At 35.8% G+C, this 24,795-nt stretch overlaps 7 protein-coding genes across 17 annotated transcripts; 4 read left to right on the top strand and 3 right to left on the bottom strand.

Annotated features, from left to right (window-relative positions):
- Positions 1 to 37: 37 nt before the first annotated feature.
- On the top strand, positions 38 to 2,777 carry LOC100744651 (3-ketoacyl-CoA thiolase, mitochondrial). Of its 2 annotated transcripts, none has more exons than XM_024366650.2 (8): positions 38 to 188; positions 820 to 986; positions 1,078 to 1,209; positions 1,306 to 1,570; positions 1,663 to 1,838; positions 1,931 to 2,131; positions 2,207 to 2,361; positions 2,442 to 2,777. In XM_024366650.2, exons 1-8 carry the CDS (start codon positions 170 to 172, stop codon positions 2,524 to 2,526), a joined length of 1,200 nt encoding a protein of 399 aa, XP_024222418.1. In that variant the 5' UTR covers positions 38 to 169; the 3' UTR covers positions 2,527 to 2,777. The 2 variants fall into 2 exon arrangements, with proteins under 2 accessions (XP_024222418.1, XP_012239262.1); XM_012383839.1 differs by lacking the exon at positions 38 to 188 and adding an exon at positions 591 to 639.
- Positions 2,690 to 4,859, bottom strand: LOC100740618 (odorant receptor Or2-like). The gene is made up of 6 exons (XM_012383841.3): positions 4,237 to 4,859; positions 3,499 to 4,040; positions 3,323 to 3,422; positions 3,142 to 3,249; positions 2,926 to 3,081; positions 2,690 to 2,867 (listed from the first exon to the last, which is right to left on the bottom strand). Exons 1-6 carry the CDS (start codon positions 4,510 to 4,512, stop codon positions 2,811 to 2,813), a joined length of 1,239 nt encoding a protein of 412 aa, XP_012239264.2. The 5' UTR covers positions 4,513 to 4,859; the 3' UTR covers positions 2,690 to 2,810.
- Positions 4,860 to 5,126: 267 nt separating this feature from the next.
- Positions 5,127 to 19,663, top strand: LOC100744411 (dihydropyrimidine dehydrogenase [NADP(+)]). Of its 2 annotated transcripts, XM_012383833.2 has the most exons (17): positions 5,127 to 5,359; positions 5,436 to 5,546; positions 5,700 to 6,032; positions 6,107 to 6,415; positions 6,492 to 6,815; positions 6,893 to 7,103; positions 7,176 to 7,360; positions 7,449 to 7,664; positions 7,725 to 7,889; positions 7,972 to 8,124; positions 8,190 to 8,310; positions 8,382 to 8,644; positions 8,729 to 8,905; positions 8,998 to 9,222; positions 9,307 to 9,464; positions 9,535 to 9,662; positions 19,653 to 19,663. In XM_012383833.2, exons 1-16 carry the CDS (start codon positions 5,315 to 5,317, stop codon positions 9,611 to 9,613), a joined length of 3,075 nt encoding a protein of 1,024 aa, XP_012239256.1. In that variant the 5' UTR covers positions 5,127 to 5,314; the 3' UTR covers positions 9,614 to 9,662; positions 19,653 to 19,663. The 2 variants fall into 2 exon arrangements, with proteins under 2 accessions (XP_012239256.1, XP_003488363.1); XM_003488315.3 differs by lacking the exon at positions 19,653 to 19,663 and having other exon boundaries at positions 9,535 to 10,174.
- LOC100745409 (phospholipase A2-like) lies at positions 9,405 to 10,842 on the bottom strand. Of its 2 annotated transcripts, XM_033320023.1 has the most exons (5): positions 10,366 to 10,842; positions 10,147 to 10,306; positions 9,934 to 10,086; positions 9,741 to 9,859; positions 9,405 to 9,542 (listed from the first exon to the last, which is right to left on the bottom strand). In XM_033320023.1, exons 1-4 carry the CDS (start codon positions 10,652 to 10,654, stop codon positions 9,769 to 9,771), a joined length of 693 nt encoding a protein of 230 aa, XP_033175914.1. In that variant the 5' UTR covers positions 10,655 to 10,842; the 3' UTR covers positions 9,405 to 9,542; positions 9,741 to 9,768. The 2 variants fall into 2 exon arrangements, with proteins under 2 accessions (XP_033175914.1, XP_003488372.2); XM_003488324.4 differs by lacking the exon at positions 9,405 to 9,542 and having other exon boundaries at positions 9,733 to 9,859; positions 10,366 to 10,840.
- Positions 11,101 to 11,966, top strand: LOC100740499 (differentially expressed in FDCP 8 homolog). Its single transcript, XM_003488368.4, has 3 exons — positions 11,101 to 11,324; positions 11,397 to 11,632; positions 11,704 to 11,966. The coding sequence occupies exons 1-3, from the start codon at positions 11,160 to 11,162 to the stop codon at positions 11,945 to 11,947; spliced, it is 645 nt and encodes a 214-aa protein (XP_003488416.3). The 5' UTR covers positions 11,101 to 11,159; the 3' UTR covers positions 11,948 to 11,966.
- Positions 11,997 to 15,585, bottom strand: LOC100744968 (differentially expressed in FDCP 8 homolog). Of its 3 annotated transcripts, none has more exons than XM_024366647.2 (8): positions 14,345 to 15,585; positions 13,831 to 14,257; positions 13,459 to 13,750; positions 13,210 to 13,380; positions 13,015 to 13,068; positions 12,671 to 12,912; positions 12,363 to 12,598; positions 11,997 to 12,291 (listed from the first exon to the last, which is right to left on the bottom strand). In XM_024366647.2, exons 2-8 carry the CDS (start codon positions 14,032 to 14,034, stop codon positions 12,048 to 12,050), a joined length of 1,443 nt encoding a protein of 480 aa, XP_024222415.1. In that variant the 5' UTR covers positions 14,035 to 14,257; positions 14,345 to 15,585; the 3' UTR covers positions 11,997 to 12,047. The 3 variants fall into 3 exon arrangements, with proteins under 3 accessions (XP_024222415.1, XP_024222416.1, XP_033175910.1); XM_024366648.2 differs by having other exon boundaries at positions 13,831 to 14,104; XM_033320019.1 differs by lacking the exon at positions 13,015 to 13,068 and having other exon boundaries at positions 13,831 to 14,104.
- LOC100744768 (probable inactive protein kinase DDB_G0270444) lies at positions 15,609 to 24,227 on the top strand. Of its 6 annotated transcripts, none has more exons than XM_033320015.1 (12): positions 15,635 to 15,844; positions 16,581 to 16,691; positions 17,180 to 17,331; positions 18,050 to 18,116; positions 18,228 to 18,475; positions 18,578 to 18,890; positions 21,558 to 22,035; positions 22,331 to 22,633; positions 22,738 to 22,796; positions 23,247 to 23,416; positions 23,631 to 23,793; positions 23,900 to 24,041. In XM_033320015.1, exons 2-12 carry the CDS (start codon positions 16,593 to 16,595, stop codon positions 23,954 to 23,956), a joined length of 2,109 nt encoding a protein of 702 aa, XP_033175906.1. In that variant the 5' UTR covers positions 15,635 to 15,844; positions 16,581 to 16,592; the 3' UTR covers positions 23,957 to 24,041. The 6 variants fall into 6 exon arrangements, with proteins under 6 accessions (XP_033175905.1, XP_012239257.1, XP_033175906.1 ...); XM_024366644.2 differs by having other exon boundaries at positions 15,636 to 15,844; positions 23,244 to 23,416; positions 23,900 to 24,227; XM_033320017.1 differs by lacking the exons at positions 22,738 to 22,796; positions 23,631 to 23,793; positions 23,900 to 24,041.
- The last annotated feature ends 568 nt before the right edge of the window (positions 24,228 to 24,795 follow it).

The raw sequence follows: 24,795 nt of genomic DNA, 5'->3' as shown, positions 1-24,795 counted from the left end.
CGTATCTTCATGCGTTAATATATAAACTACTATATAATGAGTATGTTTATGTTTCAAACGTGTGGTAGTAGATAGCGGTACATATATAAGCAGTTGAACACTGTACAATACATTAGGAGTTGAATTTCTATTGTAGATTGTATTGTAATACAGAATATATTGTTACACAATGTCTGTTGCAACGAAAGGTATGTAATATTCAAAACATTTAGTATATAAAAATAAATATATCTAGAGATTTTAATAAAAAAATTGAATAAATATTTACATATTTTCTTAAATTCCTCATTTATAATTTTTCCAGCTTTCCTATTTATTTTTGTAATACTTTTGACTCAGCACAAAAATATATTATATTTGAAGTTTTATAATTACAAGATCTTTGAGATATATAAACGTTATATCTTTTATGCGGCAGGAAAATAAGAAAAAATGTCTTAATACAAAGTAAAATTGTAAATAAATAATTAATATTAAATATATATACAAAATATATTTAATAGTATTGAAAAAATGATGTCATATATATAATTTTAGAAGAATAAATGTTAGGTGTTTTGCGAATATGTTTTTCGACCTTTGGACTTAATGTTAAATATAACTAAATGACTGCTACTTTTATTATTCTAAAATGCGTTTGTATGTATTTATATTTACATTTTAAGTAATTAAAACTATCAAACAATTGTATATATATATATACGCACACAATATATATACAATATATTATATATATAATATATATATATATATAATATATAATACATAATATATATTATAATATATATATAATATATATATACATTTTTTTTCCTATAGGTATCTTTATTGTAGCTGCAAAACGTACCCCATTTGGTACAATGGGTGGTGTATTTTCCAATAAAAGCGCAACTGATCTATCAGTTGTTGCTGCCAAATCTGCTTTGCAATCTGCAAAGCTAAATCCTGATAAAATAGATAGTGTTGTTTTTGGGCATGTATTAGCTGTATGTAGTTAATCAATATTTACATATACCAGTTGATTGTTTTTATTAAATGTTCCATGCTCTTATAAGATTTATAATTATTATTTACAAGGTATCATCTGCTGATGGAGGATTTTTAGCACGTCATGTTGCATTGAAGTCTGGTATACCTTTAGAAAAACCAGCATTTTCTGTAAATAGATTATGTGGTTCTGGATTTCAGTCAATTGTTAATGGTGCACAGGTATAGATTCATGTATCACATAGTATATGTATATATTAAAAAAGTACTTGTAATAAAATTGTGCAAACATAAAAGGTAATTAATTATTATTTTCAGGATATTTTAACAGGGCAATCTAAGATAGTTTTAACAGGAGGAACAGACAATATGAGTCAAATTCCCTTTGTTGTAAGAAATGTTCGGTTTGGTACAACTCTAGGGCAAAAATATGAGTTTGAGGATGCTTTATGGCTTGGACTATTTGATACTTATTGCAATTTACCTATGGGTATAACTGCAGAAAAGCTTGGAGCTCAATATAACTTAAACAGACAAGAGGTAGATGAATTTGCTTTAAGAAGTCAGCAATTATGGAAAGCTGGTAAATGTCTTTTATATTGAACTCAATGCTGATTATTTAAAATATTAATATAAATGAATAAAGATACTGAAATCGAATTTCAATTATTTCAGCCAATGATGCTGGTCGTTTTAAGGAGGAACTTGCACCTGTTACAATCACTGTGAAAAAGCAAAATGTTGTCGTTAGTACTGATGAACATCCACGACCTCAAACAACTTCTCAAAGTTTAGCCGCATTACCTCCTGTTTTTCAGAAAGATGGTTTAGTTACAGCAGGATCTGCATCTGTATGTTAATTTGTGTCTTATTAAAGTTAATTGTAGATACATTAGAATTATATTTTATACTTTCTGGACATACATATAACTTTTCCACATAGGGTGTTTGCGATGGTGCAGGAGCAATTATTTTAGCTAGCGAAGAGGCTGTTAAGACAGAGCAACTTACACCATTAGCACGTTTGATAGGATACAGCATTGTAGGTGTAGAACCCAGTATTATGGGAATTGGTCCAGCTCCGGCTATCAAACAACTTCTTAAAGTTACTGATAAAAATTTGAATGATGTTGAACTTGTTGAGGTAAAAATATTAATAAAAATCTCATTTAAATGTAGATATCTAATCAAACATGTAATTATTTATATGTTTTGCTAGATTAATGAAGCATTTGGAGCTCAAACATTGGCATGTGCTAGAGAGTTAGATCTAGATATTAATAAATTAAATGTGGATGGTGGAGCTATTGCTCTTGGACATCCATTAGCTGCATCTGGTAGTAGAATTACTGCACATTTAATACATGAATTAAGGTGTGTTAATATTTAAAAAATAAGAAACTAATGAATATATAGAATGAATTAATGAGAATGATACATAATCACTTTTGCAGGAGACGAAAAAGTGGAAAATTAGGAATTGGTTCTGCTTGCATTGGTGGAGGTCAAGGAATAGCTGTGATGGTAGAAGCATTATAATCATATTACACATTATATAGTTATAAATGGTGATATGAAACACGGATTACGATTATCGAGACATATATATATATATTATAAAATGTATGTTTATGCATATATTTATTTTTTATATTTTATATACATTACAAAGTTATTGAAAGATCGTTGAATCTATATTTTTATACTAATATTGATCGCATGGTTAGAAGAATTTCATATTTAAAATTCTACCATGTTTACTAATGTCTGAATAAACATTTAAAATATTTTTCTATTGTAAATTTTTATAATTATTAATATATCTAGGTAGCTGTAGAAGTTCTTAACACGGTAAAAATAGAATACGACGTACGTAGAATCTAAAAGATCACATTAATGAATAAAAAAAATGAAATCATTATAGATATATATACATACTAGAACGAAATTTTGTAACGATAATTCCATAACATTTCCAACAATTAATATAAGAGGCCATTGTGCTCTTGCCATTATAATAAGTAAGGCATGTTTAAAATCCTTGCTATTATCCCACCAGTTATTTGCATAGGCAGATGAACATATTCTCATGCTCTGTAAATGTGATTTTTAACTAAAATTTTTATTATTAAATTTTTGATCACAATTACATACATGAAAATGTAGTTCATTTCCATGCCAGCAATATATGAAGATTTGGTATATCACGCAACACGTATATAGTAATGCGCCAAGAAATTCGGATGTAACGTAATCTTTCATCTGTAAATGTAACAAATACACAGTACATACTTACGACTGCGTAAACCGAACAAAGTTAATATGCAAGATTTACCTGTGATAAGTTGAATAATATAGCACAAATGACAATACAATCTACTAGAAGTTGTAAAAATATTAAAGTACCAAATACATCTTGGATTTGTTTTGAGAAACTGGAAATATTTAGTAATGTGCGTATATATTTGAGGAATAGATGTTGAAATTTGTATCTTTAATTGAGAAACTTACTCAAATATCATAATAGTATGTTCAATGCAATGTTTCAAATCCTCATACATTTTACTATAAACTTTTAAAGTAGAGTTTTCAATACTGACATTATCAATTAATAAAGTATATTTTTTTTCTATTATACAATGCATCGAAGAAATATTATAATTTAAGATTGTTAGTTGGCAACAAGCAGTCACTATAAAACCTGTTGCTAAAGTATCTATTGCTATATTGTTAATGCAACTTGTACAGACGACCATAAATTGATGCAAAGAAGTAAATTCAAAAACTGGAGTAGATGTTACATTATAAGGATACCATCCTACCATTGGTAATTGTTTAGATGTCCCACTGATTTGATATAATATCGGGGTACTTCCCCAAGAAATTACAGCAATGAAACCAAAAGTTTGAAAAGTGATTTGATGAAAAATTGCTTGCCAAGTATAATATGCCGTAATGTGTTCGTATTTATCGTTATCTCGATTAAACATTTCGCTGTTTGTTATATCTATAAGATCTTTGATACGTCTACGTCGGCAGATAATATAAATCACCTATTTACAAATGTAAAAAGTATCTAATAGAATAATATGTTTATTTATTCTATTTTTCTAAAAGAAAGAGAGAGAGAGAGAGAGAGAGAGAGAATAAAAGTAACGAGCAAAAATATTTGGTCAGTCATATTATTACACGATACAGTATCATAACGATTAAGATATACAAAAAGACATCTTACACCTTAAATTATACCTTTGTGGCGTACGTAGAATAAGTCATGAGAATACTTAAACTGGCCATCATTGCCTCTATATTTCCCCAATTTATAATTATGTATACGATATTGCTAGCTATAGTAATTCCAAGAAAAAATATTAAATTAAAAGTTGTGTATATATTATACAAATATTTATATTTGGCCCATTCCGGCCAGAATCCCAGATAGTAAATGATTGATAAACTAGTTCGCAAGTGTTTATTTGGGTGTATCTTTTTGAACTTGGTTTGTTTCTCCCCAAAAATATCCATTTTCTCAAACAAATTACTTATGTTGCAATTTCGTAGATTGAATTTACCTTTATATTGGGAATACTAACTTTGTATCAGTTTACCATTTGCCTCGTGGGTTTGTAACATTTACATCGTAGAATTCTAACATTTAATTAAAGAGTTCACAAGATTACAGGACTATTTCATGATGAATCGTAATTATATCGAGGAAGAGAACGCTTCCTACTATTTGTACTTAATTAAACGACATTCAAAAGGGATAGTTTCTTTGGGCTATAATCATGTTCGATTATAGAGAGTACATCACTTTTAATATTCATCGTTTATCGATTCAACGTATTCTGTAATCAAAGTACAGTATACCGTACTGTTCTTGTCTTCTTTACGGTCTTCCCTATTGAAGTTAAAGTGATTCTCTTCTCTCGGGTACTATAAATCCGAAGAAGTCGGTAATGCAGATAAAGCTGTTTTACTTGATACAGTTATCACATATAAAATAAGCATTATAGGAGAAACATAAAAAAAGCCAGAGACTATCAGATATGCATGTATGTAATTGTATATGAAAGGTTCCGTTTAAGTTTATCTGTACTTTCGAACCAAAGATAATGAGTCTTTCCATGATTCATTAGTGTTTTAAACGCAAATAGAGTATATGGAGTTTCGAAATTCCAAATACATTTCTAGTAAACCACTCAGTCAGTGTTCACGGTAACTCGGAGTAAGTTGCTCCAGTTGTTATAACGATTGATGACATTTACGAATATAATATTTGTGATTACTCAATAATTGTGTGAAATTTTAATATCGTTGCGAAAAAATGGCATCTATCGCGTTACTTAGCAAAGATGTGCCTGATATCGAAGTGAGTAATTAATATATCATGACATTGAAGATCTGTTAGGAACATTCTTAATCTAATTCTAAACGTTCCTTTCCAGAATCTTTTAAGCTTAAATCCGAAAATAAAACCATTTGCAAATTTTGTTCCTTCGGCGCATACTACAGAAAATAAGAAAATGTGGAAGAGAAATATTAATGAAAACTGCACTGTAAGATATATTACTGATTAAAAAATACGGACTAAGTCTTATTTGAACAAGATAGATACTCTTAAGTTAGATCATTTTTTTCTAGATTGTTATTATTTCATTATTTTATATATTTTTATATATTTTATATTTTATTATTTTATTATTTTACAGAAATGTGCAACTCTAACAAAAAATTTCGATGATATAAAGCACACCACATTAAGCGAACGTAGTGCATTAAAAGAAGCCGCGCGCTGTTTAAAATGTACAGACGCTCCCTGCCAAAAGTCATGTCCAACGCAACTGGATATTAAATCCTTTATAACTTCAATTTCAAACAAGAACTATTATGGTGCAGCAAAAGCGATTCTGTCCGATAATCCTCTCGGACTTACTTGCGGTATGGTTTGTCCGACAAGTGATTTGTGCGTGGGTGGATGTAATTTGCATGCATCTGAGGAAGGACCCATAAATATCGGTGGTCTTCAACAATTTGCAACAGATGTAAGGAGCCAAACAATTTTGATTGATGTTTTGTGCATTAAATACGTCATGACTCGTTAATCATTGTTCCTTAGATCTTCAAACAAATGAACATACCTCAAACTAGAATTCCTGGACAAACCGTTCTACATTCCGATACTAAAATCGCTTTGTTTGGCTGTGGACCAGCTTCTTTATCCTGTGCATCATTTCTTGCACGTTTGGGATATGATAATATTACAATATTCGAGAAAGAAAATTACATCGGTGGTTTAAGCTCGTCAGAGATTCCGCAATATCGATTACCGTATGATGTCGTTAATTTCGAGATAGATCTTATCAAAGATCTAGGTGTTAAGATTGAACTGGGTAAAGCGTTATCAGAGAATGATTTAACGATACAGGTATTTACGTGTAATACTATGACTATAATTGGTAAAAAGTACAACCAGCTTCAACTAACTTTTTGAAACTTTGTAGGGTCTTCAAAGTTCCGGGTATAAAGCAATCTTTTTAGGAATTGGTCTTCCGGAAGCAAAGACTGTTCCAATTTTCTCAAATCTTACAGAAGAGATGGGTTTTTTTACATCGAAGAGTTTTTTACCAAAAGTAGCGAAGGGTAGTAAACCGGGAATGTGCGCATGTAAAAGCAACGAACTACCTTCTCTTCATGGGAATGTTGTTGTTCTCGGCGCTGGAGATACAGCTTTCGATTGTGCTACTTCTGCGCTAAGATGTGGCGCAAAGAAAGTTTTCGTGGTTTTTAGAAAAGGATTCACTAACATTCGAGCCGTCCCTGAAGAAGTAATTATTGCCGTACAAAATAAAATATAGCTTTCTTCTTGTATTATTTTATAATTTAAGTTTTTCGATGTGATTAGTTCGATTTAGCAAGAGAAGAAAAATGCGAGTTCGTTCCTTTTCAATCACCGAAACGAGTAATTACTCGAAATGGAAAAATAGTTGCAATAGAATTCTGTCGAACCGAACAAGACGAGAATGACGAATGGATAGAAGATGAGGAACAAATTTGCAGATTAAAAACAAATTTTATTATATCTGCTTTTGGATCAGGATTGCAAGATTCGAATGGTAGTAATTTAAGTTGCATTAACATTTCCTTTTTTTTAAGAAGAAATATCTTTAAAGAATTGTACCTTTAAGTAACGCGAGCCATGGTACCCATTAAAATGAATAAATGGAACTTACCGGAAGTAGACACGGAAACCATGAGTACTTCTGTACCCGGAGTCTTCTGTGGTGGAGATCTCGCTGGTGTTGCTCATACTACCGTCGAATCTGTAAATGATGGAAAAATAGCTGCATGGTATATTCACAAATATATTCAGGTAATAATTTAAAAGATCGACGGAATAATTATCTGTTAAAATCATATATCTAAGTGGTTTAAACAATGTTTTATTTGCTGCCCGATAGAATTGCTATAATTCGGAAGTATCCGAAGTCCCTCAATTACCTAAGTTTCACACTCCAATCGATGACGTTGATATATCTGTCGAAATGTGCGGTTTAAAATTTGAAAATCCTTTTGGCCTTGCTTCTGCACCACCGACCACCTGTAGTACCATGATTAGGCGAGCTTTCGAGGCTGGATGGAGTTTCGTTGTCACGAAAACCTTTTCTTTGGATAAAGTAATTAAATCATTGTTAGATATTTTTTGAGAAAATTATTTTAAGGAAGCAATGTTTTAGGATCTTGTCACAAATGTGTCTCCACGAATAATTAAAGGTACAACTTCACGCTACCATTACGGTCCGGAACAAAGTAGCTTCTTGAATATTGAATTGATATCTGAAAAGTCAGAAGCTTACTGGTGTAAGAGCATTACAGAGCTAAAAAAAGATTTTCCATCTAAGGTTTAAAAAAACATACAATTATATAAGTTTTTATAAGATTTCTACATCACTCTTGCTGATGAAGATTCAAATTTATTTTTAGATTATTATTGCTAGTATTATGTGTACATACAATAGAGCAGATTGGACGGAACTTGCTCAGAAAGCTGAATCAGCCGGAGCTGATGCTCTAGAATTAAATTTATCTTGCCCCCATGGAATGGGAGAATCTGGAATGGGCTTAGCTTGTGGCCAAGTACATAATTTAAATAATTTATTATCATTTTATTATCAACCGTTATATAAACTTTCATATATTAGGATCCCGAATTGGTAAGAAATATTTCAAGATGGGTTCGGGAAGCTATAAAGATACCATTCTTCGTGAAATTAACACCAAACATTACCGACATCGTTTCGATAGCTAAGGCAGCTTACGAAGGTACTTTTTCGCATATAAATAATTAAAATATTTTAATGATAAATGTTCGAAGAAATAATCTTTTGTAATAGGTCATGCTGATGGAGTATCTGCCATAAATACGGTTCAAAGTTTAATGGGCTTGCACGCGGATGCAACACCATGGCCAGCTGTTGGCATTAAGAAGGCTACAACTTATGGAGGTATGTCAGGGAATGCAACTAGACCGCTAGCTCTAAGGGCAGTTTCTTCCATTTCGAAAAATCTTCCTGGATTTCCCATACTTGGTATCGGCGGAATTGATTCAGCGGATGTTGCTCTTCAGTTTTTACATTGTGGAGCATCTATTTTGCAGGTGAATCAGTTAGCCATGTTATCTTTCTATGAATTTTCTACATATAACGTCAATTATATTGGATTATTTTTAAATGACGCATAGGTTTGCAGTGCTGTACAGAATCAAGATTTTACTCTAATTGATGATTATGTGACTGGTTTAAAAGCCTTGCTGTATTTGAAAAGTTTAGAACAAGTAAAAAATTGGGATGGACAAAGCCCACCGACGTTTAAACATCAAAAAGGGAAACCAGTTGTATTACAACATGCTCTTGGCAAAGTAAGTGTAACTTTTGGCCAACTGACTGAATAAAATAAATACGTACTAAATAAAAATATGCTATAATATATTATAATTGCTTTGTGTTTCAGAATATACCATATTTTGGAGAATATCAAAGACTTAGAGAACAAAAAATAGCTGAGATTAAACTTAACTCGAATCCACTCGATAAATCTGTCGAAATAACGAGACCTGCTCCAAAACCTATTGCGCCTGTACCAACTATAAAAAATGTTATTGGTAAAGCTTTAAGTCATATCAGTACCTACAAGGACTTGAATAACAAAGAACAAGTGGTAGCGTTAATAGATGACGTAGGTCTTAATTGTTTTTTAATTATTTCAAGTTTTATTCATTTTTATCATTATATATTAAGGGTAAACAATTCTATGCGTTAGGATATGTGCATAAACTGTGGAAAGTGTTATATGGCTTGTGCTGATTCTGGTTATCAAGCAATCAGATTTGATTCTGAAACTCACATTCCATTAGTAACAGATGATTGTACAGGCTGTACACTTTGTCTTTCAGTGTGTCCTATTATTGATTGTATTACGTAAGTTAATTATTTATTAAGATAGAATTTTAGTTATGAAAAGCATATAATTGTTTAATTTATTTTTCAGTATGGTACCTAAAACAATACCTCATGTCATTAAAAGAGGAATACCACTGAAAGGAACACTTGAATTTGAACATTTCTAACTATAACAAGCATTTCATTAAGCGCTAATATTTGTTTCAGTGGTAACAAGTACATTCTACTCTTTAATATTTTCATCTAGTACAAAAATTAACTTAATATAGCAACAGCTTGCTACAAGTTACTTACACTATATTATTCAATTAACTAAAGATTATTAAAAATCTGGATTATCAAACCATTGCATTATTTGTGGCAGTGAGAAGTTGTAATTATATTCATCACATTTGTTATTTATCAATCGATGTCTAAAATTTAAGGATAACAAATCATATTAAAAATATTTTGTACAAACAATTGAAGGAACTATGAAATATATTACCTTGTGTATTTTTTACAGTCTACAATAGGATAATCTGCCTGAAAGCATTGGGGTCTTAAAACATTAAAATAGGTTTTTCCAATATTAGTAGCAAAAATGTTATGAGCTTCTTTAAGACATCGATAAAATGCTCTATCACATTCACATGATGACCTGTACATAGAATATGTTTTTTAGTCCCTTTCAATTAATCTAACGTAAAGTATTAATTACCTTGTGAATATACCATTGTTTAAAAGTCCTTCTCGTTTTTCCCCTGCTGAAATATTCTCCAAACAAAGATCATGTGTTTTACAACAAGCATCTGTATTATCAAAAAGTCCAAGGTCTTCTCCATTTGGAGATACATTACCATCACCACACCAGTATGTTCCTAAAATTTACATTATCAACTTATTTATATTAAAAAAAATATTAAATAATATTACATACCTGGAAATATTGCCTTAATTTTGGATTTGAATGAGTTAAAAACATCACCAATTGTTGATTTTTTCTGTGTATTTTCATTCTTGGGGAGCATATCAGATGCCAGTGCCTTTAAATAATTTTTAATACTCACAATTTTCTTATGGATCGCTTGTTCGGAGTTTATTAGTATTTGAATTGACTTTTCCATTGAAGTAATATATGTTTCTTTTAATGTTATTGAATTAGAATCAGATTCAAGGGCCAAAGTGACCGTGGTACATAATAAAAATATATAGATTGTAAAAATCATGATATTTCTACTCGTAGAACACGATTAGGAAATACGTGATGTAACAATTATCTTTCTATCATTTTATGTGACGTTCTTACTACGTAAACGGTAAAGTTTTCCTTAATTGTATTGAATTTTACAGAGATAGTAACGTATCAGCAATTAGATTTTGATTAAAAACGAACAGAAAGAAATGTTGCTGTTAAAAATTAATTTAGTAAAGAGTAACTTCAAGAAAAATATTACCTATCATTTTTTTGGACAACAGATTTTTTATCAAATGCTGTATCAACAATAATGTATAAAATAATTTTATCTGAATTGTTCGTTCGCTCGCGAATTATAATTAGTAATCCACTTATGAGAAAATAACAGATTTACTTAAAAATATCTATCTCCTATTATTTAAAATAGATGCTGAGATATCATATATATTATAGAATATATAGATACGAATTTTTAAACCCGTCTTTGTGACTATAGTGGATTGTATTATTGCCAAAGATGTCATTGGAACACTGCAATGGTAATTCCTGCAAGAGTGATTAGAAATTGGGACATGGAACCAAGATTTGTTTCTCGTGCCGCTGCACAGCTTTTAACACTTTTAGAAGAACGTTCTGTTTTGTTACTTGAAGAATTAAATCCGAAATTATTTACTTTAGTTCCAGATCTCTCTGTAGTGAAGGTAAATTAAATGATTATGACTTTGCATTAGAAAAGCAAAGAGTTTTATTAATTAAAAATAAATAATAAACAGAGGATGCGGGAGGAAATGCAGATGATGAAACATTACTTAGTTTTATGTCCAGAAGCTAATAAACAAGGATTACCATGGAAAATTGGAATACGCACTCATATGATAGAAAACTCGGGAAATTATTCGATTAAAGATCTCGTTGATCTTAATAATGGAGTACTTTTGGAAGAAATTCGTACTGTGTATGATACTATGCACACTCACATCACAGAACAGTGCGAATTATGCAAAGCGAGGTAAACTTCAATGATCGAAGATACTCTGTCTAAGTTATTTTATAACTAAGCCGCTAAATGTTAATGTACAGAGGTCATTTATGCGAATTGTGTGGTAATGATGAAATTATATACCCGTGGAATGCAAGTTCTATCACTTGTCGTCAGTGCTCGGCTGTTCATCATCGTGCATGTTGGTCGAAACAAAATCACTGTTGTTCACGATGTACAAGGCTTCAAAAGCGACGTGCTTTGCAAGATAAACAAACTCTGGACACAGATGATATTACGGAAAATGGATCGAATGCGAATGAATCGCTAAGTGATGCAACATAAACGCTAAATACAGTCGTGCTTATTGATATATATATATATATATATATATATATATATATATATATACACAAATCACAATAAGCACGACTGTATTTAGCGTTTATGTTGCATCACTTAGCGATTCATTCGCATTCGATCCATTTTCCGTAATATCATCTGTGTCCAGAGTTTGTTTATCTTGCAAAGCACGTCGCTTTTGAAGCCTTGTACATCGTGAACAACAGTGATTTTGTTTCGACCAACATGCACGATGATGAACAGCCGAGCACTGACGACAAGTGATAGAACTTGCATTCCACGGGTATATAATTTCATCATTACCACACAATTCGCATAAATGACCTCTGTACATTAACATTTAGCGGCTTAGTTATAAAATAACTTAGACAGAGTATCTTCGATCATTGAAGTTTACCTCGCTTTGCATAATTCGCACTGTTCTGTGATGTGAGTGTGCATAGTATCATACACAGTACGAATTTCTTCCAAAAGTACTCCATTATTAAGATCAACGAGATCTTTAATCGAATAATTTCCCGAGTTTTCTATCATATGAGTGCGTATTCCAATTTTCCATGGTAATCCTTGTTTATTAGCTTCTGGACATAAAACTAAGTAATGTTTCATCATCTGCATTTCCTCCCGCATCCTCTGTTTATTATTTATTTTTAATTAATAAAACTCTTTGCTTTTCTAATGCAAAGTCATAATCATTTAATTTACCTTCACTACAGAGAGATCTGGAACTAAAGTAAATAATTTCGGATTTAATTCTTCAAGTAACAAAACAGAACGTTCTTCTAAAAGTGTTAAAAGCTGTGCAGCGGCACGAGAAACAAATCTTGGTTCCATGTCCCAATTTCTAATCACTCTTGCAGGAATTACCATTGCAGTGTTCCAATGACATCTTTGGCAATAATACAATCCACTATAGTCACAAAGACGGGGTTCAATCCATGCTGATTCTATATTTACAAATAACGTATTTTAAAGGAAATATTAATACATAAAAAAAAATGTTTTCATTTGTAACCCATATTTGCAAAAATTTCCCTTATGTATGTTACCTGTATTTTTAAATGGACTGCCAAAACAAGATAAAGATAGTCCTTTTGAGAAAGCTTGTAATAAAAATATGGTTTATCTACATCACAACAATGTAGAATATCTCTTGTACATAGAAAGTTACTCTTTTCTAAAGTGAGTTTATTTCAATCTAATAATATACCACTTATAATGTGTTTATTAATGAATATACTTACTAAATGTTATTCGAACTTTGCATTCAGCACATCTGTATTTCTGACTTGATAAACCCTGTTCAGGACAAATATCTTTTGTGTAAGTATAACCACCAGCTTCACTAGCAACTACATGAACACACACTCTACATATATTATTTAGACATTTCCAATGGCAACAAAATTTGCAATCTATAATAATATTGTAAAAATTAAACATCATGGAAACCCACATTTAAAGACAATAAATTATATTTTAACAAGTCTTACCGCTACACATATACCATGATTGGAGCATGGTCCAAATAGCTCCACTACAATGATCACAATATACAGGCCCAGAAGTAGTTATATAATATTTTTGTGGTACTAAATGATGTCCTAAAATGACTTCTGTTTCAAGCAAATTTTCTTCTGATGTCTCTCTTAATTCTTGTACTCTTAAGCGTAATTCAATTAATCGTCTAACAAGCCATTTTCGCTCATCAGAACATTCTGCACTTTCTAAGACCATTTGCTTACATTTTTCTATCATATCTTTAAGATATTCTTCAGAAGTAGCCTAGAAGTGAAATATAATTAAACAAAACAAAGAATTATTACAATATCTGTTATATTATATTTATATAAATTATTTCATACCTTAGATAATGAAAGTACAGTTTCCACTGATTTTAAACTAAAAGGTATAGCAGCTTTACTGTCTGAACTATCATCTGCTTCTCCTGTCATATAATCAGACGACGAAGAAGGTGTTGATGCCACAGTATCAGAACTGTTAATTCTGGTTCTTGATTCATGATTAGACTCGTATGATTTATTTATATTATTTTTTATATCCACCATTTTCCATAGATACTGCAGTCAATTATAGGCTGGAAGTATTCTTGTAGCTACTTTTGTTGACTGTTATTAACCATTAAATAAATACTTTAAATATCATATATGCGTATAGCCGATAATAATATTCATTTGTTTGTTTATTTGTGAATGACAGAAATTTTTAGATATTGGCATATCATAATTACTAAAAGATAGTAATTTATAAATATGTTATAATAGGCACCTACTTAAAAGCATAAAATGTTAAATGAAGCTATAAATTACATACCTAGCTTTTCTTAAAACTTGTAAGTGTAATACTGGTAATACTTACTTGATATATCGTTCCATGTAAATTTCTGAACACCTTAAATTATGCGCACTTTAATATTTAACTAAATTTTTACTTTTATGATACAGCATTATTATGTTTTAACGTATATACATGCTACTTTCATGTTGTATGTAGTATAAATGGTACTTACATATAGGCATAACAAATTTGCGAACTACTGACATCTGTCAGCGCAAACGTCATATATTCGCTATTTATTATGAGAGTGTGTATTATGCTTTTATCAACTTAGAAAATGATTAGCGAAAAAAAGATTTTCGATCGAATAATCGTTTCTTGTGATGTAATCGTATCAATTGATCGTTAGTATATGAATGATAAAAAAAGAAGAGAATAAATTATACATTATAACCGTAATACAGATTATACGTTGCTTTTTATAAATTTTTACAATATCATATCATATTTAATGAAGATCATTTATGTTCCAAAAATGTAGGTATATTGATAAATGGAATAAATTATACATAAAAGATCAACGTTTAATTACATTTCTAAAGTTTACGTTTCTAACGTTTGCCTTAGATTAATGTCCGCCATGTCATCATGTATGATTTTATGTTTAATCGAAAGATAGGCTTTGAACGATTACAGTGAGCTTACGTCGATTAGAATAAAATCTACATTATAATATTTTTCATACTCCATATATCTTTTTACTTTAATTTGTTTGTCAATTAAGTGTTTATATACTTATAGTACTCCTACATTAAGTATGTATATAGTTTATACATACTTACTTTAAGTCGCAAGTATTTGATGCAGATACGCATATAACGTATCACACGACACATAAATATAAATTACATTATTGTCGTAAAATATAACAATTTTGTAAGTAACATAACGATTAATTTGTCTCTTAATTCTTATATTTAAAATTTGCACCGATGAGTTTCGCGCGTTTAATGCAAAGAACTGAATTCAGACATTTTCAATACGTTGATAGATGGCAGGAGTGCATTGCGATTTTTAAATCGATTCGCGGTTCTTCTGATCTCGGCGCGAAATTATGAAAAAAGGTTGTTCGGTCTCTTTGTCACAGAGAAGGATAGATATCGTTACTTTACGAAAGAGTAACAGCGAGAGCGAAAGAGTCCGTGGAACAAGGAAGAAATCGAGGCCCCGAATCTAAATAAATCGATCAGTAAATAGATCGAGCCTGCTTCCTACTGTTTTACGATTGGATAACAAGGGGAACAGGGGACGGGAGGTTGAGGAGAGAAGAGGCCGTGTATTTGTGGAGTTGAAGTCGGTAGCTACGATCGCCTTCTGGCAAACATTATCGTGACACCGTTTTGTGCGTGTTGAAGAGTTGGCCAGGTTCGTTCGATCGGTTCTTCCGCCGTATCGACCGGTCCGGTTGTTGGCCGCGCGCTTCCGATTCATGAATCCAGTGATATAGTAATTTTCCTCGGTGTGTATTCAGCGTGCATCGTGATACAACGATTCTTCAGTGATTACTCGCGCAACTTACTGGCAAGTAACCATGAATCATTCTGTAAATTCGCGCACTAACTAAACTATATTCGTTTCGGCCGGTGCGCGGCCACTTCCGTGTACATACTACGAATTCCTCTCGGTTGCCGCCGCGTTCCAAACGCTTTCCTTTTTATTTTTTCTTATTTTTTAATCGCCGAAAAGTAAATTTGGGAAAGTAGATTTAATTCGAAACGTCGTCGATACTCGGAAACCGATCGGGAATACTATAGAATTACCACAAGTCTTAAAAATATTAATCGTTTGTTTCCTGTCACTTTTTTATATCAGCGTTACGTAACGAGAATGAAATTTAGGAAAACTTTTGAATGCGAATTCTTTCTACCGTTGGTCCATATAAATCATTGTATGTCTCATTCAATGTGGTATCGTTTTCCTTAATTGATAACTTTGAGAATGTCAATGTCAAAATTCTTATTAATTCACGTAAATTATACTTTCTTAAACTTACTGTTCGTGATGGGAAGCTCTCTGCAGATTCTTCGAAATTTGAATGCGCATAATTTCGGGCAACTCGGACACCTAGTACGGTCCGTGAAACAACTGTACAAAATTCACTCTCACGTAATAATTAACTTGCACTCGTTTGCATTGTAATCGATTAAATCGGCACGGAAATCGGTTTAGACACTAATTTCTTCGAAGTTAATGACGTACTAGTTCAAGTGCCGCAGACTGTTTCGGTTTAATGTTATTGCGAAAACGTGAATTTCAGATGTAGAACGACATGGCTATCAGCATAAAATTCACAAAATTTGACAACACACCATGGGGATTTCGATTGGCGGGTGGAAGCGACTTTCCACAACCGCTGACTGTGATCAGAGTACGTACTTTATATTATATACCAGATATTATCTTTTTATTGCTTAAATATATTCATTCAAATGTATACAGACATATAGATAAGCAATAGCTTTTAGTTTAAATAGTCGATGAATAATTAACAAGAAACTGATACACGTGCATTTTACCTAGATTACTGCGCAATAAACGTTCGTGTAATCTAATGCACGAAAGTATAATAGGTTGCATACTTGCAGGAGTATTTCATGATACCGATGTTTTAGAAACATCGGTAAGGTAGAATAATTCTAAGATAGAATTGGTAGAAATACCTGCATTACCGACTCTGCGGTATTTCAAGTGAAAGTGCAACCGTAATTGTAAATATATGTACATACATGTTGCATATTGAAACGCATTGATAATTATTCTCGAATCGTATGATTCTAACGAGTTTCAATCTTTACATAAATTTTAGCGATACGTAAATCGAATAAAAATGGAAATCGATTTAGAAATATTTCTTAGGTGACAGAGGGAAGCCTGGCGGAATGTATGGGTTTGAAAGTCGGCGATGTTGTAGTGAGATTAAACGATCAACCCATCAGTAGCTTGACCCACGGTCAGGCACACGAGGAACTAATGCGAGCAGGGAATAATTTTGTTCTGGGTGTACAGAGGTAAGTACTTACCTAAAAGGGGTGCACAGAAGAGAATCCATCGACTCCTCGAAGAGAGTAGTTGGATTTCTACCGAAAGTAGATCTACTAGCTAGCCATGAAAACAATTCGATATCAATGTCAACGACACGCTGTATCGTTACACCGAATCGACCCGCTTGGAGGGCAAGCTTAACTTGAACTACTTTTAACTGCAACTTTATTTCGAGTACCTCGTGATTCACGACGAACATCCTTCGATGAACGCTACCGAAATTTACATTACACGGCAACTTATTAGACGAATTATCGGTAATATTTTAACGAAAAAGGAAAAAGATTGAGAAAGATGGGAAAAACGTATCGATGTCCCTGTATATATCGTACGCATTATTATAACGCGTCGCAGCAAGAATATCCCAGCGTACGGGCAACGTGTGGTAACGAGAATTGCAACACTTATAAATAGGTGACCCAGAATGAAATCTGTTTATCATTGGTTGGCGATTTTATTGCTGGCATTTACACCGCACACATTTGTTCCACGATCCCTCATTACCCTTTCGCGCGTGAACCGGCTCGCATTAAGCTTCAAAAAGCAGTTAAATTCGTTGCCCGTTCCAATTCCACTCACCTAGAAGATCGCTGTTCGCGGAACAGTGTACAGACCACGCGTGACAGATCGATCGAAACATTTCAATTCGAAACACTATTAATCAGGCACGACTGTGTTACGCAGAGAAGAAGATTCGCTGAAGGCTGTGGAGGCGTTGTCCGAAGAGAACATCGTGCCCTATAAGATTCCGGTACGTATCTTAGGACAATGTCCATAAATTCGACGTTGCTCGAATATTTTCTTCGATTGAAAATTCAAATTTTTTGCCTGTTCGATCGGCCTTCATAAACGCGTTCGTTAGCTCGCAGATTTGCCACCTGTTTTCCCAGAGCAAATACTGAAAGGGGAAACTGTGATCGAGCGGCACGAGGAAATAACGTGCGAAGTAAAGCCGGGCGAAGAGGAGGTGAAGCCAGAAGTGGAACCACTGCCGGACAAGCCTAAGGACGCCAACAGCGAGATCGTACCGAATCAGAATCTTACGGACGACGAGATCGCGCAATTGATCCTCGAAGAAGAGGAACTTTTGACCGACAAAGGCGTTTTGGGGTATACGTTCGGTTATTTTACTTGTCCTCCTTCTCCTATCGTTAAAAACGGATGATGAAGAATTATGTTATCGGCGAGTTTCTAATAACGTACGCATTTCAGGGTGAACTTTAAGAAACTCAAGCCCCGCGTCACTGCTCTGAAACAATCGAAGGTGATCGAAGAACTTCAGAATATCGCCACAGCCGAACCACCTTTGGTCGAACAGTTGAGACGTACCTCGGTGTTTCTGCAAAAACCGCAAAGACCGATACCGACGCCCCGTAAGAAACAGGAGGAACAAGAAGAGACAGAAGTCGAGTCGTACAAAGTGGTGATAAAGAAGCAGAAAAAGCGGAGCGTGACCGACCGACTACTAGAGAAGGGTCTGCTGAAACCTGAGGACGCAAGTACTCCGGAACCACCTACTCCCGAGGTAAACATGGAAAATATCGAAACGGAGACGAAAATCGAGGGAAACGATTCGTCGATCGTTTTGTCCATACCGCTCGATGATAGTTTATGCTCGCAACAAACGCTCGAACCAATCGTCGCGCGTTCCACGGTGTCGTCCTCTCCATGTCTCGAACTTCCGATCGAGATTTGCCAGAGTCGGCGGTCTTCTCTCGATATCGAACCTGAAACTCGTACGAACTTGGGATCGGATGTTACATGCCCGGTACAGTTATCGAAACGCAGAGAGAAGGCGTTAGCGTTAGCGCGACGCGCGCCGACGAAGTGCAAGTCGAAGAGCTTGTGTACGAGAGGACATTACTTCCGAAGGTGTTTGTTCGGAAAGAAAAGCCACGGTGACGTTAAGAAAGCGATTAAAGTAAGGCCTTCGTTCAGGGAACGGTTCCAGGAAAGCGACGCTGTGCGATCGAGCGGTCGCGGCATGGACCAGCTTCAACAACTTCCACGTCGCTGTAGCATCGAGAAATCTTCGAAATCCAGGATCAAAGGTCGTTACCTTGAGACGTACTTGAAACGAGAGGATAATTGGATGAGGCGAATGATCGACGGATTGTTCGAGAAGACCGATGGCTTTTCCTCCAGCAAATTATTCGATAGGCTGTTATCAAACAGAGGAATCTCTCTTATCAAATTGAGAAAAACTCGTTACGCGGAGAAAATACTTGTTCGAAGCGGAAACTTTGTCGCGGTTCGCCTTCCTTCCGACATTCTGAAATATTTCGAGCAAGGATATTCGACGGTCATCGGAAATTCTATAAAACCCAAGTCACAAATTGATAAACGTTTGTACTTCAAAGGTCATTACATTCGGCGCATTCTTTCGCGCAATCTTGTCCGTTTGATCAACTATGTCAAAGACGTAGCGTGTTCGAAGGATATTGACAGGAGAGACAGAAGGAGAAGCTCGACAACGATTAAAACGAAAGGTCGTTATTTAGAGACGTATCTGTTGGAAAACGTATTCTTCGATTTGCAGGATCTTCGCGATCGTTTCTCGGCACGCCCGACCGTTGTCTCGTCGTCGAGGAAGAAATTTTTCGCTCGAACTCGTTACGTCGAACGTATCCTTAAAAACCACTTGGACGCTCTTGGTTTAATCGTAAAATACATTGGCTGCCAGGTTGTCCGAGGTATTCCCGATTCTTCCGTCGTTATTCCAGGCTGTTCGTCCTTGAACTCGCGCCAAACCGACGCGCCCGTGTCGTCCATGAAAGAAGACGACGTCCTTTCCAATTTGATCCGTTCCTCCAAAGACTTTATCTCGGCCGAGGTTTTTCACCGTGGCAGTAGACGACTCTCAAGATCATCCAGAGGTAGCATATCTGCCGGCTCTTCCAACATCTCCGATACTTTCGGCAGCTATCTCTTTAATTGGCTTCCTACGAAGTTGACCAGAGAATCGGTCGATCGAACGATTAACGATAAAAAGATGATGCAGGATAACGATCGTGACGGTCGTAGGCTATCTTTCGTGCCCACTATTCTTTACGAGGGTCTAACGAATCGTATAGACGTGGATTTCACTAGATTAGTGGCATATGCGTTTGTCCCTTGTACCTCGATCATTTTGCTGTACATGTACAAGTAATATTCGTATCGAGTAAACAGTCTAATCAACGTCTATTTAGATAAGGTGATTCGAGACGGTACTATTAATGATTACGATTATGTTTAGATTTAAAACGACATCACTTGTTCTAGGACATCCCTAACAGACGCTAGATCATCATGGACCATCTGTAAACGTATAAAAAAAATGAAAAAGTGTTCGTCGTTCGTAAAAGTGTGTGTTGTATCTTCTGTCCAATGTAACCGTAACCTTTCTCTCGTAACTAGAGATAGCCAATTATACTTGTTTCCAGGGCCGTGCAGCAGCCGGACAACGAGAATTTATCCATCGAAAAAAAAGAAACACATAAACTAAACTTGTCTTTCGCGGGAAAAATTGTGAAAGTAGTTTGTCCGTTAAACGTTACATATTTTATTTAACCAGCTGACGAAAGAGACGTGGCATACGTTTAAGGTAATGCATGGTAAAATGCACGGTCCTGCAAGTATACGTAACGTAGTATGTACTTAAAGAAGTTCAGTGATCGCGCTCGCACGTCGATCCATTGATATCTAGTCTAACGAGTGTACAGAAATCTCGCGTTATCATGCACGCGCAGATCGATGCATGTAATATCTACGTATAATTACCTCAATGTCAATGTACTCACGATGGATTGTCGAGAGAAAAGTACATTCGAAATAAAATGCGTATATCTGGATGCTAAACCCAATGCTAAAATTCTCGATAATAATTCCCTTAATATCGAAATGAAGCAATTAGGACGCTGCGTTTCGCCCGGGATCACGATTCTCCCCAAAATCCCATTCTGTTTTCCAGAAACGATGACGAATGGATCGCGGGTGCATACGTAACTCGAGATTGAACGACGCGATTGAAAGAACCGATTCGCTCGTTAAGCGATAACAGGTAAATTAGCGTAACAACGCGACGCAGGTGGTAAAAGCGTTCCGTATGCACTTCGATCCGGTGTCTTTGCACGACAGACCGGACGAACGTTCACCGTTCACCATCCACGAGCCCTGTATACTCTGTACATAGTTTGTTGTCTGAATTCAGGCGACACCATCGGCCACTCCAGAGCCAAGCGGCTGTAGATCGGATCAAGAACGCGAGCTCGAGTCGCGTCCCGAATCGAAAGCCGAGTCGAAAGCCGAATCGAAGCCGGAGGAAAGCGAAACCGAGCAGCAACCGGAAGAAACGATAGCGTGCGACGAGGGGAACGCCGAGGTCGCGAGCGTTCACGAGGAGGAAACGCAGCAGGAGCGAACGACACAGGGATCTATTCTGAGCGAGATCGAGAAAGAGATGGCGAACGTGGCAGCGAAAGTCGATAAAGAGAAGATCAAGGAGCTTGTCAGTACGGAGATTAACCTGGAGAAACAGCTGGAGAACGTTCAACGACAGTTATTGGCGTTGAAGCAGCTACCGAGCGAGATCGAGAGTCACCTGAGAATCGTGTCGGAGCAACTGCAGAAGATCATGGAGCTGAGCGGCGTGCAAAACGGCGCCACTGACAACGACGAGGGGCGACGAGGTATGCTCGCTCTCTAAGATTACATTTTCGAGCGAATAAGCCTCGATCGGTATCTCGTGCCAGCCTACGCACACGCATATTTTCAAATTTTACGCGTTCGCGACTTTTGAAGAGCTGCCAAGCGTCAACTACGTCCGGCCTAACCGACGTTTCGTTGCGAAACCGACCAGACTGCCTTCGATTCGATTTGCCAGCCATTCGCGTTCCTTCCTCGCATAACTCGAAACTCTTTCGGCATAGTTATCGCTCTAGAGTTGTCCGATGAAACGATGGGCTCGTTCGTTTGATTTTTCAGAAGCGCAAGAAGACGCGGAGGAGGCGAAAGAATCGGAAGAACGGGACGAGGAACACGAGGAACTGGAGGAAACGGAGGAGCACGATGTGACCGAGTACACCGAAGATATTTCGTACTCGGCCTATTCCGACGAACACGTGCAAATCGTTCGTGCCAGCGAGGAAGACGACGAAGAGACGGAGACGCAGGAACTGGAAGGAACTCTGTCCGTAAAGAGCGAAGAAGGAAGCAGAGTGAAGAAATTTGTCGTTTCTTACGAGACGAAGGTTTTGAAATCGCCGAGCCCTGCACCTTCTTCTCATGGTAAATATTTAAACAAACTCGTCGTCGCATCGATCGATAAAACGATCTTTACAAACCACTATCGTGAAAGAAAGATAACGGAAACAAGGCGATGTGTATTATAGGCAGTTTCGAACCAGATCCAAATCTATCGGCAAAAGATCAAGTTATTCAGGAGTTGCAGGTATTCTAGAGAATGATACGGAATGTAGATTGAATGTGCAGTAACTCTTGTTCTTACACTGTGTCATCTAGCATATTCCAGCATCCTGTACTTTATCTTAATCGCATCGATGTATTGGAGAATTTCGTCGTTCTTCGACAAATATCAAAGAATGCATCTCTCTTTTTTGAGTTATCCTAGAAAAAAAAAAAGAAACAAAAAAGAAAAAAGAACACGAACCTAAAAATTTAATAACTTAACGTGAGAAACACTAATTTGTTTCCCTAATTGTATCCTTACACTTCGTGAAGATGAAGTTATCTGTGCCACGTACATTCCATCGAACGTCTGAACGGGAAGCACGCGGATTCCTTCGTAACCCCGTGTCAAAAGCATTCCTGGATCGTGAAGAAACGATTAATTTAAATAGCTATGGATCGTGGAATGATGTTTTTCGTACGTTTGCAGCAGAGAGTAAAGCAACGAGGGAGAAAACGTTCGCAAGATCTCTGGCCCCAGGCTAAGCAGGTCGAACTTACGCGCGGCCGCAGATGGAGGTGTCCGAATGATTTCTTCAATGACGAAATGATTGCCGAGGTTTTATCTTCCCAGGCGGAAGTGATTCGAGGCAGAGCTCTAGGGTAAGCTTAACTTTTTATCAATTTCGCGTGAATTTGCATTCCTACGATAATGATTTAATAACGCAATGCGGTTGCTTCGTGCATTTACGCGCGTACGTCTGAAAGTATGTGGTTTCGTTTCACCGAGAGTTACAGCAAGAAGAACGACGATGCAGGTTACGTGATTAATTATCTTGGTGGAACTATTAGTAATCTTTGTGATTTATGAACGCAGAGTGAACTTCAAAAAGTACGAGAAAACGAATCTACCGAACTACGATCACTTAATGAACTCGAGCGTCTATAAGATGATTCATAAGATGGAGCGAGAACCGAAACGAGGAATTCCAGCTAGACCTGCCAAAGTAAACGCCGCGGAAGACATAATCGAGAGGGTCGTACGTATCCGATAAGATCTAAAGAATTTTTCCGGTCGTTAAAGAAAGAAAAGAAAAATATTCGAGGGCCGATCTCAAAGCGGTGCTGCGTGTCTTTTTATTTCAGAAGTCTCCAGCATTGAGCATCGCGGATGACAGGAGCACTCGAAGCGTCAGTCACTGAACCCACGAGACATCGACGATGAAAGAATAGAATTCTTTCTTGCGCCATGAAGATATCGAATAAATAGCGATCGGACGCAACTAACCGACGTACGGCCGAACGATACTTAAGAAACGACGAAGGAAAAAGAGGAAAAAGATAGGAATACGTGCGCTGCGATCGAAAGTATCAAATATAAAACATAAGGTTAATTATTAAGTACGTGTGCGTGTCGTATATACATGTTATACGGATTGAGCGTTAATAAAAGGATTGATTCTTTTTCGTAAAACGTCATTTCAACGAATACCATCCTTCCGTCTATCTTTCTTCCACGAGTGTCGGTATTTTAGTACCTCGACGCGTAAAGTAGGTTGTCGAAACACGATAATCAGCCTCGTCATAAAAAATTCACGGAATCGCGCAAGAAGACGTCGCAGTCGGAGGCAAAGTTTCTCATCGAAGCGATGATTCGATCGTTCCATTTCGACGCAGTAATCCGAATGATTGGCGCGCTTTACGCAAGATCCTTTCGCGCAATAGGATATCCGAGGACACGAGTTGGCTCGACTCGCGGATGAGTCGCGCATACTTTCACCTTTCCGGAGTTTCCGACTCTGTTCCGAACCGTGTCCCGCATGCGTACAGGGGGCTGAGTCACTTCTGCCGTGGCCAACGAACGTTCTTTCTCCTCTCTCTTTCTCTGTCCTACGCGGTAGTCGTCTCATGCTTAGGGTCCGAGAACGTGACGTCGGTCCCGAGCAATTTATGTAAAGCATTCTAGGCATGATTCACGAACTAGTTCGCGCCCTCGTGACCGCCACCGGCGCAGAAAATGCAGCCACTCTCGACAGCACGAA

Source organism: Bombus impatiens, unplaced genomic scaffold, assembly GCF_000188095.3.
Source record: "Bombus impatiens unplaced genomic scaffold, BIMP_2.2 scf_0225, whole genome shotgun sequence".
Classification (NCBI taxonomy): Eukaryota; Metazoa; Arthropoda; class Insecta; order Hymenoptera; family Apidae; genus Bombus; species Bombus impatiens.
The sequence above is the reverse complement of the archived record's forward strand: the minus strand, read 5'-3'. Positions and strand labels throughout refer to the sequence as shown.

Excerpts from the sequence above, each read along its gene's own strand:
- LOC100744651 (XM_012383839.1), top strand. The coding sequence starts at position 606 with ATGACTGCTACTTTTATTATTCTAAAATGCGTTT. Across the intron at positions 987-1,077 it reads TTTTTGGGCATGTATTAGCT|GTATCATCTGCTGATGGAGG; the intron begins GTATGTAGTTAA and ends ATTATTTACAAG. Across the intron at positions 2,362-2,441 it reads CATTTAATACATGAATTAAG|GAGACGAAAAAGTGGAAAAT; the intron begins GTGTGTTAATAT and ends TCACTTTTGCAG.
- LOC100740618 (XM_012383841.3), bottom strand. The coding sequence starts at position 4,512 with ATGGATATTTTTGGGGAGAAACAAACCAAGTTCAAAAAGATACACCCA. Across the intron at positions 3,423-3,498 it reads CATACTATTATGATATTTGA|TTTCTCAAAACAAATCCAAG; the intron begins GTAAGTTTCTCA and ends AAATATTTCCAG. Across the intron at positions 3,250-3,322 it reads TATTATTCAACTTATCACAG|ATGAAAGATTACGTTACATC; the intron begins GTAAATCTTGCA and ends TTACATTTACAG.
- LOC100744411 (XM_012383833.2), top strand. The coding sequence starts at position 5,315 with ATGGCATCTATCGCGTTACTTAGCAAAGATGTGCCTGATATCGAA. Across the intron at positions 8,311-8,381 it reads AGCTAAGGCAGCTTACGAAG|GTCATGCTGATGGAGTATCT; the intron begins GTACTTTTTCGC and ends CTTTTGTAATAG. Across the intron at positions 9,223-9,306 it reads TGGTAGCGTTAATAGATGAC|GATATGTGCATAAACTGTGG; the intron begins GTAGGTCTTAAT and ends TCTATGCGTTAG.
- LOC100745409 (XM_033320023.1), bottom strand. The coding sequence starts at position 10,654 with ATGATTTTTACAATCTATATATTTTTATTATGTACCACGGTCACTTTG. Across the intron at positions 10,307-10,365 it reads AATTAAGGCAATATTTCCAG|GAACATACTGGTGTGGTGAT; the intron begins GTATGTAATATT and ends TGTAAATTTTAG. Across the intron at positions 9,860-9,933 it reads GACTGTAAAAAATACACAAG|ACATCGATTGATAAATAACA; the intron begins GTAATATATTTC and ends CTTAAATTTTAG.
- LOC100740499 (XM_003488368.4), top strand. The coding sequence starts at position 11,160 with ATGGTAATTCCTGCAAGAGTGATTAGAAATTGGGACATGGAACCAAGA. Across the intron at positions 11,325-11,396 it reads CAGATCTCTCTGTAGTGAAG|AGGATGCGGGAGGAAATGCA; the intron begins GTAAATTAAATG and ends AATAATAAACAG. Across the intron at positions 11,633-11,703 it reads TGCGAATTATGCAAAGCGAG|AGGTCATTTATGCGAATTGT; the intron begins GTAAACTTCAAT and ends GTTAATGTACAG.
- LOC100744968 (XM_024366647.2), bottom strand. The coding sequence starts at position 14,034 with ATGGTGGATATAAAAAATAATATAAATAAATCATACGAGTCTAATCAT. Across the intron at positions 13,069-13,209 it reads CAAAGTTCGAATAACATTTA|CTTTCTCAAAAGGACTATCT; the intron begins GTAAGTATATTC and ends TTTTATTACAAG. Across the intron at positions 12,913-13,014 it reads CAGTCCATTTAAAAATACAG|AATCAGCATGGATTGAACCC; the intron begins GTAACATACATA and ends TTGTAAATATAG.
- LOC100744768 (XM_012383834.3), top strand. The coding sequence starts at position 16,593 with ATGGCTATCAGCATAAAATTCACAAAATTTGACAACACACCATGGGGA. Across the intron at positions 17,332-18,049 it reads TTTGTTCTGGGTGTACAGAG|AGAAGAAGATTCGCTGAAGG; the intron begins GTAAGTACTTAC and ends TGTGTTACGCAG. Across the intron at positions 18,117-18,227 it reads TCGTGCCCTATAAGATTCCG|CTCGCAGATTTGCCACCTGT; the intron begins GTACGTATCTTA and ends CGCGTTCGTTAG.